The sequence below is a fragment of the Protomyctophum parallelum genome (genome assembly GCF_964188405.1).
Source record: "Protomyctophum parallelum genome assembly, chromosome: 14".
Taxonomy (NCBI): domain Eukaryota; kingdom Metazoa; phylum Chordata; class Actinopteri; order Myctophiformes; family Myctophidae; genus Protomyctophum; species Protomyctophum parallelum.
The window spans coordinates 24580410-24595126 of NC_139709.1; the positions used below are offsets into that span (position 1 = coordinate 24580410).

Here is a 14717-nt window from a genome sequence, read left to right on the forward strand (position 1 = left end):
ATGGGCTATTAAACGAGCGTCTAAAAATAGGATAAAAACGTCTAAAAATAGACGTCTAAAACACGTCTAAAAATAGACGTAAAAAAAAAAAAAAGGCAACACGATGAGCAGAAAATGAAAATGAACCATGTAAATACAACACATTGAGCAGAGCACTGCAGGGACTTGAACCCTGTTCCGGTAAACCAGAAGTACCACAACCAATGCCTTCGTTTTTTATACTATAGCATGCCGTTTTTCATCATTTTTGAGGATTTGAAAAAAATGAAAAAAACATGGGTTATAGCCCATCGTTTTTTTAATTTTTGAAAAAAAAATTATCCTCGTTTTTCATCATTTTTGAACATGGGCTATAGCCCCTACCGTACGGCATACTATAGCACGCCGTTTTTCATCATTTTTGAGGATTTGAAAAAAAATCAAAAATTCAAAAAACATGGGTTATAGCCCATCGTTTTTTTAATTTTTGAAAAAAATGTTATCCTCGTTTTTCATCATTTTTGAACATGGGCTATAGCCCCTACCGTACGGCATACTATAGCACGCCGTTTTTCATCATTTTTGAGGATTTGAAAAAAAATAAAAAATAAAAAAAACATGGGTTATAGCCCATCGTTTTTTTAATTTTTGAAAAGAATGTTATCCTCGTTTTTCATCATTTTTTAACATGGGCTATAGCCCCATCCGTACGGCATACTATAGCATGCCGTTTTTCATCATTTTTGAGGATTTGAAAAAAAATCAAAAATTCAAAAACATGGGTTTTAGCCCATCGTTTTTTGAAATTTTGAAAAAAATTTAACCTCATTTTTCATCATTTTTGAACATGGGCTATAGCCTCTACCGTAGGGCATACTATAGCACGCCGTTTTTCATCATTTTTGAGGATTTGAAAAAAATTCAAAATTATAGTCCAAAAGGCTCAAGAAGATACAGTATCTGACTGAAATCAAGACAAATGTTGTGGGAGCATTTAAGAGCAGCAAAAAATAAATGGACATTCATTTAGGAAAAAATTAAGTTATAAGTTAAATGTAATCAAAGGATAGCTTACATGCAGGGAATAAAATGGGTTTTTCATCATTTTTGAGGATTTGAAAAAAATGAAAAAAAATGAAAAACGATGGGTTATAGCCCATCGTTTTTTTTTTCTTTCAAATCCTCAAAACGGCTTGCTATAGTATGCCGTACAGTATGGGCTATAGCCCATGGTCAAAAATGGGATAAAAAACGTCTAAAAATAGAAGTCTAAAACACGTCTATTTTTAGACGTGTTTTAGACGTCTGTTTTTAGAAATTTTTATCCCATTTTTAGACGCTCGTCTAATAGCCCATACTGTACGGCATACTATAGCACGCCGTTTTTCATCATTTTTGAGGATTTGAAAAAAAAAACAAAAAAAACAAACGATGGGTTATAGCCCCTACCGTACGGCATACTATAGCACGCCGTTTTTCATCATTTTTGAGGATTTGAAAAAAAATAAAAAATAAAAAAAACATGGGTTATAGCCCATCGTTTTTTTAATTTTTGAAAAGAATGTTATCCTCGTTTTTCATCATTTTTTAACATGGGCTATAGCCCCATCCGTACGTCATACTATAGCATGCCGTTTTTCATCATTTTTGAGGATTTGAAAAAAAATCAAAAATTCAAAAACATGGGTTTTAGCCCATCGTTTTTTGAAATTTTGAAAAAATTTTAACCTCATTTTTCATCATTTTTGAACATGGGCTATAGCCTCTACCGTAGGGCATACTATAGCACGCCGTTTTTCATCATTTTTGAGGATTTGAAAAAAATTCAAAATTATAGTCCAAAAGGCTCAAGAAGATACAGTATCTGACTGAAATCAAGACAAATGTTGTGGGAGCATTTAAGAGCAGCAAAAAATAAATGGACATTCATTTAGGAAAAAATTAAGTTATAAGTTAAATGTAATCAAAGGATAGCTTACATGCAGGGAATAAAATGGGTTTTTCATCATTTTTGAGGATTTGAAAAAAATGAAAAAAAAATGAAAAACGATGGGTTATAGCCCATCGTTTTTTTTTTCTTTCAAATCCTCAAAACGGCTTGCTATAGTATGCCGTACAGTATGGGCTATAGCCCATGGTCAAAAATGGGATAAAAAACGTCTAAAAATAGAAGTCTAAAACACGTCTATTTTTAGACGTGTTTTAGACGTCTGTTTTTAGAAATTTTTATCCCATTTTTAGACGCTCGTCTAATAGCCCATACTGTACGGCATACTATAGCACGCCGTTTTTCATCATTTTTGAGGATTTGAAAAAAAAAACAAAAAAAACAAACGATGGGTTATAGCCCATCGTTTTTTTTTTTTGTTTTTTTTTCAAATCCTCAAAAATGATGAAAAACGGCTTGCTATAGTATGCCGTACAGTATGGGCTATAGCCCATGGTCAAAAATGGGATAAAAAACGTCTAAAAATAGAAGTCTAAAACACGTCTATTTTTAGACGTGTTTTAGACGTCTATTTTTAGACATTTTTATCCCATTTTTAGACGCACGTCTAATAACCGGCTGGCTATTGCTCAGTGGGATGGTCAAAAAATCAAAAAACGAGGATAAAAAGAATAATAAAAAAATCTAAAAACGATGGGCGATAACCCATCGTTTTTTTTAATCCTCAAAAATGATGAAAAACGGCGTGCTATAGTATGCCGTACGGTGTGGGCTATAGCCCATGGTCAAAAATGATGAAAAGTTAGGATAAAAAAAAATCTAAAATTCAAAAAACGATGGGCTATAACCCATCGTTCTTTTTTCATTATTTTCAAATCCTCAAATGATGAAAAACGGCGTGCCATATGATATGGGCTATTAAACGAGCGTCTAAAAATAGGATAAAAACGTCTAAAAATAGACGTCTAAAACACGTCTAAAAATAGACGTTAAAAAAAAAAAGGCAACACGATGAGCAGAAAATGAAAATGAACCATGTAAATACAACACATTGAGCAGAGCACTGCAGGGACTTGAACCCTGTTCCGGTAAACCAGAAGTACCACAACCAGTGCCTTCGTTTTTTATACTATAGCATGCCGTTTTTCATAATTTTTGAGGATTTGAAAAAAATTAAAAAAACAATGGGTTATAGCCCATCGTTTTTTGAATTTTTGAAAAAAAGAATATCCTCGTTTTTCATCATTTTTGACCATGGGCTATAGCCCATATCGTACGGCATACTATAGTACGCCGTTTTTCATCATGTTTGAGGATTTGAAAAAAATGAAAAAATTAAAAAAATGATGGGTTATAGCCCATCGTTTTTTGAATTTTTGAAAAATAATTAATCCTCGTTTTTCATCATTTATCGTACGGCATACTATAGCACGCCGTTTTTCATCATTTTTGAGGATTTGAAAAAAATGAAAAAATGAAAAAAAAACCCATCGTTTTTTGAATTTTTGAAGAAAAAAAAAATCCTCATTTTTCATCATTTTTGACCATGGGCTATAGCTCATATCGTACGGCATACTATAGCACGCTGTTTTTCATCATTTTTGAGGATTTGAAAAAAATGAAGAAAACAATGGGTTATAGCCCATCGTTTTTTGAATTTTTGAAAAAAAGAATATCCTCGTTTTTCATCATTTTTGACCATGGGCTATAGCCCATATCGTACGGCATACTATAGCACGCCGTTTTTCATCATTTTTGAGGATTTGAAAAAAATGAAAAAATGAAAAAAATGATGTGTTATAGCCCATCGTTTTTTGAATTTTTGAAGAAAAAAAAATATCCTCGTTTTTCATCATTTGTATGTAGGACTAGTAGCATGCCAAAGTTTGTGCTATTGCCATAGAGAATGCATTGGGCTTTTAAGTTAAATAACTCAGAAACTATAAAACATTTCAAAGTAAAAAGTTCCAGCATGTGTCTCCACAGTAAGCTGAATAATAAAAAGTCTGTGTGAAGTTGGCCGACCGGCCAAGGCTCCAAAAAGACAGACGAGTCCAAGAATGCCCTTTTAGGGTTTTTTTTATTCACCTTTCCAGTCCCGTGCAGATTATGGTACAGTGCGGCCTCGGCAAAGACAATGACGAAAAACAAGATTTGGCCAAAATAACAGATGTACAAACAAACACACTTGAAGACAACACTACTGAACAACACCTAAAACAAGGAGAAGCTGTAACAGGCCATACCCTTACTTTCCAAAGGGCCCTGGCAGCTCTCACTTAGGCTGTTACCTGTGTGTCAACCAAGGTCTAACTCCCAAACATCAGCTGCGGTCTCCCCTTTATAGGAGAGAGACATACCAAACCATATCACAGCAAATTGGCAATTCAATTAACTCACCATAAGCATACAAAAGGCCAATGAGTTAACACACCATTACTGAAGGTTTTAACCTGAACTTAAACATGAAATTCCGGAAGTCCATTCATACACAAACTATAGTTTGGTTATAAATAAGATTGCTCTCGAATCAAACACCCCTCCTCCTCCTCTGCAGCACTTGGCACCTTCCCAGTCAACAGGAATGCCACTGCAGAGGGAGAGGTGACTCACAATCAATTCAACTTCACATCAATAAATACCTTTAAAACAATTAGTATCCTTCAGCAATGCATTTCAGTTACAGTATCAATAAATAGAACATAAACTTTACAACTTGAACCGCCACTTCCAAGCCGGCTAATTGATGATAATTAATTGGAAGCAGGTGTAGTAAAGTTTATGCCATGTCCCCAATCATTGTCTGTGTATAGGGCACGGGCTGCCCCGTGACAGTGTGAATGGAGTTTCTAGGTGAAAGTGATTTTTGACGTGCCAATGTCTGCCATTGAGCCCCATTGTAAATTTGAAAGCACTATATTTCTAAAACTATGAAACATTTCAAAGATTCCTTTTCAGGCAAACATGTCCACCGTAAGATGAACCTAAGTAGGCTAGAATGGGGTTGCTAGGTGTAAGTATGTAGGACTAGTAGCATGCCAAAGTTTGTGCTATTGCCATAGAGAATGCATTGGTGATGGGTGTATGAGAATGGGTGTTGCGGAGGATGAGAGGAATGCCTCTCATCCTCCGCAACACCCATTCTCATACACCGCTATACACCGCGAGGATATGGGCTATAGCCCATATCGTACGGCATACTATAGCACGCCGTTTTTCATCATTTTTGAGGATTTGAAAAAAATAAAGAAATAAAAAAAAATGGGTTATAGCCCATCGTTAAAAAAAAAAAAAATTATCCTCGTTTTTCATCATTTTGACCAGGTGCTATAGCCCATACCGTACGGCATACTATAGCACGCCGTTTTTCATCATTTTTGAGGATTTGAAAAAAATGAAAAAAATAAAAAAACGATGGGTTATAGCCCATCGTTTTTTGAATTTTGATTTTTTTTTTTATCCTTGTTTTTCATCATTTTGTATGTAGGACTAGTAGCATGCCAAAGTTTGTGCTATTGCCACAGACTAGAATGCATTGGGCGTTTAAGTTAAATAACTCAGAAACTATAAAACATTTCAAAGTAAAAAGTTCCATCATGTGTCTCCACAGTAAGCTGAATAATAAAAAGTGTGAATGGAGTTTCTAGGTGAAAGTGATTTTTGACGTGCCAATGTCTGCCATTGAGCCCCATTGTGAATTTGAAAGCACTATATTTCTAAAACTATGAACCATTTCAAAGATTCCTTTTCAGGCAAACATGTCCACCGTAAGATGAACCTAAGTAGGCTAGAATGGGGTTGCTAGGTGTAAGTATGTAGGACTAGTAGCATGCCAAAGTTTGTGCTATTGCCATATAGAGAATGCATTGGGCGTTTAAGTTAAATAACTTATAAACTACAAAACATTTCAAAATAAAAAAGTTACAGCATGTGTCTCCACAGTAAGCTCAATAATAAAATGTGTGAATGGAGTTTCTAGGTGAAAGTGACTTTTGACGTGCCTATAGAGCTGCCATTGAGCCCCATGTTAAATGTTTCAAATTTGAAAGCACTATATTTCTAAAACTATGAAACATTTCAAAGATTCCTTTTCAGGCAAACATGTCCACCGTAAGATGAACCTAAGTAGGCTAGAATGGGGTTGCTAGGTGTAAGTATGTAGGACTAGTAGCATGCCAAAGTTTGTGCTATTGCCATAGAGAATGTATTGGGCGTTTAAGTTAAATAACTCATAAACTACTCGCCTACTCTCCTTCTGCCTGACCCCCCCTCGCCTACTCTCCTCCTGCCTGGGGCCCCCTAACGGGCCTAACCTACTCTCCTCCTTCCTGGGGCCCACTCGCCTACTCTCCTCCTGCCTGACCCCCCCCCCCCCCTCAACTTCTCTCCTACTGCCTGAGGCCCCCTAATCTACTCTCCTCCTTCCTGGGGCCCACTCGCCTACTCTCCTCCTGCCTGGGGCCCTCTCTCCTACTGTCCCCCCTCACCTACTCTCCCCCTACTATGAATTCTATGGATATTATCTGATTTATCCACCGGGCCACTTAACGGCATACAGTCCTACTCTAGGTGATGGTGATTTGAACCAGCACCATCCTATGTTGGGTTTGAACCGGCAGACTTCTACTAGGTATTCTATGGATATTATCTGATTTATCCACCAGGGCTCTTAACTGCACACACTCCTACCTACTCAGCACCCTACTAGGAGTATGTGGACGGCATACTTCTACTAGGATATGGATATGGACAGTGTAGGTGATCTATGGATATGAATTATCCACTGTCTGTGATTTGAACCAGCACACTTCTACTAGGTATACTACGGATATCATTTGACTTATCCGTTGGGCCACTGAGGCACACAAACATGGGGGATTTCTGTGCTGCTTTAAAGTTTTCCTTCTGAAAGTCAGTGTGCAAAGCAAAGTGTCACATGTGGGGTTTGAACTATCCATCTCCCGATCATGTGGCAGCGTTCTAACACACTGAGCCAATGGTTCCAGACAATTCACAGTCACACTGCTTTTTTGTTTGTTTTGTTCTCCTGAAATTGGTCTTGAAAGTAAACGCTTGAACTCACCATCTCCCGATCATGTGGCCAATGTTCTAAAAGATCTGTGCTACTTGTCAGTGTGGAAAGTAAAGTGTCACAGTAAAGACTAATGCTGGATTTGAACCCTGGACCTGTGGATCACAGGCACAGCCACTCATCACACTGAGCTAAGTGCTGGTTACTACAAGATCTATAAGGGACGGGTCCATTTGGTTACCAACTCTCCATCATGTAGCTGGGGCCGGAACCCCCTCAAGGACCAGTGGTGGTCCCCAGACCACTGGTTGAAAACCACTGTCCTACAGAAATTCCTCTGCTGCATTGCAAACCTTGCAAGGTTCAGCACTGGAAATGCATGCATGAAATGCAAGGACATTTGAACAGATAGAGCAGTGCCTGGACACTGCTCATCTCCATTGAGCTGACTGATAATGTGTAAACTATTTCATTCTCCCTGCACTTGTGCTAGGAGACTCAATAACGTGTCACCCATGATGAAGTACCCTTCCTTGCAGACCATGTGAGGTAAATACACTTTATTATGACAGTAAAGCTTAATTTCTTTGACGACATCCGTGTGGCCTGATGGGGCAGCTGAAACTGGACTCTGCTACAGACTTGAGTGACATGGCTGTGACTGGTATACACATTACGTGTGGTTAATTAGATTTCCATATGCGATGAGAACCAGGTGTGGAGGGCTAATGGCCTGCCAGCCGTGGCCCTGGTGGTTAAAAAGGACAAAATTATCTGCTACATGTCAAGGACTCCTGGGGGCTGGGGCAGGCAGACAGCTACCTGCCACGTTTTTCCTCTTCTTTTTTTTTGCACTGGCAAGCAGTGGTGAAGTAATTAGGTACCAGGTATTTTTTACTTTACTGGAGTATTTTCAATTTCCAGTACTTCTACTCCACTATAGTATACTAGCTGGCCAGTGTGGCTCAGTGCATGATGGATGCATGGGTTCTGAGGTGGAGCTATAATTCCAGGTCCCTTTTATGAATATGTAGGAAGGTGCAAGTATCACCACATGTGAATGAATATACATGCCCAAACAGTGATAGCCTTTTAGTCCAAGATATAATGGAAGAAGAGATCAGGAGATTCACTTGTGGAATTGTACTGCTGTACTATTTGCAATTTGAAAATAAAGCATTCAACTAATCAATATTGTAGTCTAATAATACATAATAGTATGACGTTTTTCATGGTTTTTGACAATTATCGAAAATGGCCCTTGACTATAGGGCCAATTCATTTCGGCTAGGTGATGATCCAGTCTTCTCCATGTATGGCTATCCAGGGTTTGATGAGGTCAGTGTCGTGATCTTCATATATGGAGACCATAGAGCTATAAAGGATAGATACGGAACTGGAACCTCAATTTTGAGGTCCGGGCTTACGCACGTGACGTCATGAACGTCCGTCCATTAAAGTGCTGCAATTCCACATTTCGCCAAAGTAGGTAGTGGCATCGTCAACGTTGGATAGCCTTGGGGGCTTGATGGAGACGGCCATCTGGTGCCTTGACGTGTCACGAGGTGTGATGTCACAAGGCGACGGCGTGACCATATATGGAGGCAAGTTTTCACAGTAAACTGCGACCTATGGTCACAATAAAATGATGTCATGTTGCGGTGGTAAGTGACTCACCGCTCACCCGAACACATCACTCTGTTTTTCCTAACCACCGTTTTGGTGGTCACACCGTTTTGGTGGTCACCTTATACTGGAGTATGAATAGGCCTTAATTGGTTAACATGGTATTCTGATATAAACCCAAGCTGAGGCTCCATTGTGTAAAATGTACAGAATGGAATTATAGGCTACTTCCTCTCACTGTTGATAAGGACATCATCGGGCAAATAAGAAATTCACAGTTAAGAAAGTCATAGTAGGCCTAAGTAAGAACAGTCTCAATTGCCAAAGATAGACATCCACATCCACACACATCCACTAATTGGGCAATCCTAATTAACTCCAATTAGAAATGCAAATCAAAGAGCCACATCTTTGATTAACAAGCGCCTGAGTTCCTTGTTGGTTTGTGGCCGTCCTCTGTTGACGGGGATAAGAAGAAGAAAGTATAGGGACATTGGAAAACGTTGTAATTAATCTCTGAATGCTTGAAGTGAGATACTTCTAATTACTCCCCAGTCCCCTCCCCTCCCCACTGTGTTGCATCTCTCCACACTTTTGGACTAGCCAACTTCCCCTCGTTAGATTGGTTGCAGAGGAATTACAGCCTAATTACACAGAGAGGGCATTGGGATTCATCGGGCCCTGCGATTTGCATACAGGCTAATTAGCATGGGATGGAACTAATTACTAATAATTTAGCCAATTATACAGACCTCGGGTATCTCATTACAGTCTGTGAAGATACATCGGTATAGGCATATTGACGAGCATTCGCCCATTGTCGCAGTAGACCACCTGCAGTTTAAGAAGTTGATTGATGATTTGGGTTTTCAACTGACAAAGTATGGACTAATTTGACATTCAGTTCGTTTTAACAGAACAAAATGTGAAATACAAAGCACAGATACACAATAGGTTTGTAATACGATGGTATTCTATTCTATCTATTATCATAAAACAATACGGAGGATGAATAGCTTTCTGGATCATCGTCACTTTTGCAATCTTGCATGTCTATACTGCCCTCCTCTGGCGAATGACAACAACGGCACATTTTGGAACATTACAGATGCAGACGAATAATTAATATTTTCAACAGTCTCGGAAGCCCTTTATTAATTAGTTTCCCAACCTCACAACCATCTGAGCACTACATGACCTTTTTACAACATGGCTAACAATTTTTTACAAAATCAGATAAACACGATTATTTACAGGACTGTGCAAACACAAAATAAGGTCTCTCAAATGGACAGATAAATATCTAAAAAGGCATGCATAGGTCAGAGCTTTAGCAAGGTAACAAAAAAAATACTATTTGCATACACTCAAAAGGCTTTGTTTTCTCTCACATAAAAACATTAGCAACTAGGTTATGATTTGTAAATGCCAGTTATAACAGTGTTTCACAGTTCTTAAATACCAAATCCAAAGTTGTAGATATCAAAATGGCAAGTAGGCCTACGTGCCATTTAAAAAGGTAATTTATCCACAATACACAGTAAAAAGGTTGTCAAAGAGTTGTCATCACTATGGCAAAACCGAACACTTTGGCATTTCAGCACAGTCCTGCCCCAGGGGGCAGAGAAATAAAAGAAACACGCCTGGTTTCCAACACTGGTGGAAGATAAAAAACATTGAGAGATTAATTTCCAAAACTTTAGTTCAGACCAAAGATTTGCAACGATGGAACCTGAATTAACCTTAACCGATGTGGAGAGCATGAGATAAGTAGTAAGTACAGTAGTAGCTCACCCCCCAAAACAATGACTTGTTTCATATCAATTACACCTTGAATTCATGGAGATTATTTTATAGTCGCATTTCAGAGCCAATGATTTAATGGCCGGCGGAGTCATCGGTCAATCTCATTACGAGATTTGGTCATAAAATTATTGGCTTAGGAATGCGACATAAAACAATAGAATCTCCATGAATTCAAGGCTTCGTGGGGTGTGTAATGGATAGAAAATAAGTAATGTTTTGGGCGAACTACTCATTTAAGCACTCACAGCTGCTGATTCAGTTGTTGGATACAAAGAAACCATGGAGTGGAGATCACACCGAACATTCTTATTATTCCAGACAGTCTGTCGATTTGTTTTGTTTTGTTTTCTAAAGCTGGAATAAGTTGACTTAGCAGTGTGTAAGAGCTTGGAGGAAGAAAAAAAAACATATTTTGTTCATTCAAACAATTCACTACAGCTCTAATTCAAATAAAACGTGTCTAAAACCTCTGTAGAGATGTTGCATATCTGTTGTAGCTTTACATCTTTGCCTTCATTTGACATTTAAAATCTACACCATCAGCCTTGATACCTTTACACAATAAATTCTATAAACAATATGCCGGTATTTCACATCTCTCTTTTTTATATATATAAATAAATTTGCATATCACACCTTTTTGAGGGCCTGCGTTTTTCTAACAAATATAAATTCAACACCATCAAATGAATCCACACATTTCTTTACACATCAAAAGTCAGAAACTCTTGGCACCAATTAATAACAGCAAATAAGCTGTAATATTATAATATTTGCATAGTGCTAACGCTAACGGCACATATCGTACGTTGTGAATGAGTAATTCAGACCAACAGCAAATTGGAGCGAAGCCAAACAAGGTCTCTATTCACAGGTAGGATGAGGAATCTTGTTATTCTAAAACACCCCTTTTTTCCCCAGCATAAAATTATAGCATCACACTAATGTTTGATGAGATGATCAAAATAGGTGAATATTGAATAAACGTCTTTCTTCGCCTGCACTCCTAGCAGTTTGAATTGGACTGAATAGAGTCCCTGTGCTTCCCAGGTCAAACAATTGGTCATCATATGTATGCTCTTAACCCATTAAAACTGTTAGATGTAAAGGAAAGGAAAGGTACTATGTTTACCCATAGGGTAACTGGACTAAGCTCAATAACTTGTTTACAGCCAGGCCCTGCTCATAGAACATTTCATAGTAGGGGTTCAATGCCTTGTCCAAGGGCACTTCAGCGGTGGTAATTTTAACGTGCCGGTCCGGGGATACGAACTAGCGACCTTCCGATATCAAGACCGCTCCCCAAACCGTTCGGCCACCGCTGCCCCCCATGTTAGCGTTGGCTATTCAAAAAGAGCAGATATACAAGCAGATGTGAGCATATCTGCATTTTTTTTAAATTGGCCTCATGTCTTAATGGATAAAAAAAGAATAACAGTCCGCTCTTGAAGTTACAGTGTGAACACATTGAAGTCACCACTCACAGTCTGTATGCTCATACCATATCTACAGTATGATACCAACACACAGCGTCATCATCGGGTTACTGCACGTCCTTCGTGGTCACTGTCGTCGTTGCGCGCGGGATTCGGCCGTGGCTCCCGCTCAGCTTCTTGCCGTGAGAGCCCGGAGAGCCGGCCGACGCCAAAGTTCTGCCGCCCTTGCTGCCGCCCACCGGACTCACCGACGGGGAAGGAGGGGAGGGGGAGGAGGAAGAGGAGGAGGGGGAGTTTGGGGACAGCGATGAGGAGGTGGAGGGTGAGGAAGAGGAGGAGGTGTAGGATGAGGAGGAGGAGTAGAAGTTGCACTGGGCGTTGTTGCGGGCGTTGGATAGAGTGCAGGTGGTGGTGGTGCTGGTGGGGAGGGTGAGGTGACGCTGGTGGCTGCCGTCGCTGCGGGGGCCGCCACGGGGGCGGGAGGAGGGGCTCGGCAGGGCCCGGGAATCACCGTCGCCGCTAGCGTGGGATGGAGACGAGCCGGGGCTAGATGAGGAGGAGGAGGAGGAGGGGAGGAGACGACTCAGACTGAGAGATGGAATCAGAGACTTGTGAGGAGGCGATGGCGAGCTGACAGGAGGAAGAGGAGATGATGGAGGAGGGAGAGCCTGTTTGGAGTGGCAGGAGGAGGTAGCGGGAGGAGCAGAGGACAGACAGGAAGCAGGAGGCTGAGGAGGCGAGATGGCGTCTTTCCCAGACGAGACGCAGGAGGAGGAATTGGGAGGAGATGCAGAAGAGGGAGCAGGGGAGGAGGAGGGGTTTGGAGGGCAGAGAGGAGCAGACAGACTGGCGGAGGAGGACGACTGTTTTCCAGCACTATGGCACAAGGCTGGGATCTTAGAAGCAGGTAAAGCAAGGAAAGAATGGTTACTATCCCCACCTCTGCTGTTAGCCTGCGGAGAGAGACCGTGGACAGAACAGCCCAAATCAGCACATGGACTCAACATCCCAAAAGGGAAAAGGCAGGAGTTTCCAAACCTTTCCATGCCAAGGCCTCCCGCCCTCCCATATAAAAGAAAATAAAGTCTGCACACTGAAAAGGCTCTGATGTGTTTTTATTGCGTGGTCTACGTTTCGATCAATCAGATCTTCATCATGTCCTGATGTAGATCTTATGTGATCGAAACGTTGACAACGCAATATAAATACTCCAGGTGTCCCTGGTGGAACAAAATATTTCTGAGATGGGGGTCCACCGCCAAATAATCTTTGGGGTTCTTGACATGAAAACGTTTTGAGCACTGATATAGCAACATAATTATGTTTTTCAGAAAACTGTTACATTTCTTTTCCTCTTTTTTTTAGCATCAGCCTCAGGTCTTAATGGGTTAAACATATAAGAGAGGTGGTGGAGAATGATCGTGTTCAACAACTACTGTAGTACTTACGGTTGGTAATTATTAAGTAGTACAGTAGTCTTTACATTTTCACATGCTTATTGAAAAAAGTGACTCGGGGTGAAGTGGACAGTAAAACAGCACAGTGACGGGAAAAGGAAAAGCACAAAAGGAAAGTAAAAGACTTTAGAATGAACACGCCCATCCCGACCAGTGCACACACTGAATGACAATAGACAGCAACAAGTGCAGCAACACAGCACAGTGCATGAGCTGACAGACATTACAACTAGGGCTGGGACTTTAACTGAATTATTTAGATTTTGTTTTTTATATTAATCACACTTAGTTTTTGCACCACAGAACCTTTCTCACTGGACGAAATGAATGAAGAGTGTCGAAAAGGTCCAATGGGAGAAGAAGCAGATCAGACCGCTTTCCTCGGCTCAGTGGATGGGAAATTTATATTTAAAAAAATCACTCGTATACCAAAATCTTGAATTAATTAGATTAGATTTTAATCGAGTCCCAGCCCTAATTACAACTAAACCCTGTAAAGAAAACAGAAAGGTGCAATTCACTGAATAATGACATAAGAATGGACAGACAGGACTGGTATAATCTTCTCTTTGGTACAGAAAGTACCAACGCTCAATGTCACCATCATGTTCTGTTGAAACCAAACCTAACTAAAGTACACTGTGACCAGACAACCAGACTGTTGACAGATATGAACAGAGATTTCTACGTGGTAAATCTGTGATAGGACGGATGCCTTCACTCCTCAGGGTAGAACTATACCTGTCTGAAAGGCCTCTGGGGCTCCTGCAGGCTCTGCTGCTCCTTCTCTGGCGAACCAGAGGAGGAGGGCGAGTGGCGCGACCTGGACCGCTGTCCGGACGAGGGGGCGCGGCCGACGGAGGTCTGGAACAGAGGCAGTTACATGTTGGAAATGGGGAGTGATTATGTCATGTGGTGTGTTCACACGGGCAGATGCAAAGATACAGTCTACCATTCATTGTCAATCGAAGCCAGAGACATGAAGATGCAGATGTATCCGACGTTTATAGCTGCTGCAAAAGCTACAAATTGAAGATGAGCAGGGTTCAACTTCCAGATGCAAAGCTACATGCTGGATTGTTTTTTCTCAATCTCCCCAGCCGAACCGCCACAGACGTCACTTAGGGCCGATTCATACTCCTATTTTAGAGCCGAATAAAAGTCGGTTCGGCGCTGTAGAGCCTACAATGTGTCGTCATTTGAGGTTCGGGGGGGCGGGTACCGTCCTAAAGTTGGCTCTTCGGTGCTACTGAAAATTTCTGACGAGCCTAAATCATTAGTATGAATCGGCCCTAAGTCTATGGATGCACGATTGATGACGTCAACGACTGTGTGAGCAACAGATTTTACAAAGCGACAACGTGACAGATATGCTGTGATCTTTGCATCTTTGCAAATGCCTCATGTGAACAACAATACTGTAGATCAAGTAA

General features: G+C 40.4%; 1 protein-coding gene across 1 annotated transcript in view; it reads right to left on the reverse strand.

Moving 5' to 3' along the window:
* Positions 1–9719: 9719 nt before the first annotated feature.
* LOC310871200 (uncharacterized protein) overlaps positions 9720–14717 on the reverse strand; it is a 70913-nt gene continuing 65915 nt past the window's right edge. The window contains 3 exon segments of the mRNA XM_083782691.1: positions 9720–12349; positions 12351–12373; positions 14026–14148. Of these exon segments, the coding sequence (XP_083638817.1) occupies positions 11935–12349; positions 12351–12373; positions 14026–14148 (561 nt within the window). The 3' untranslated portion in view covers positions 9720–11934.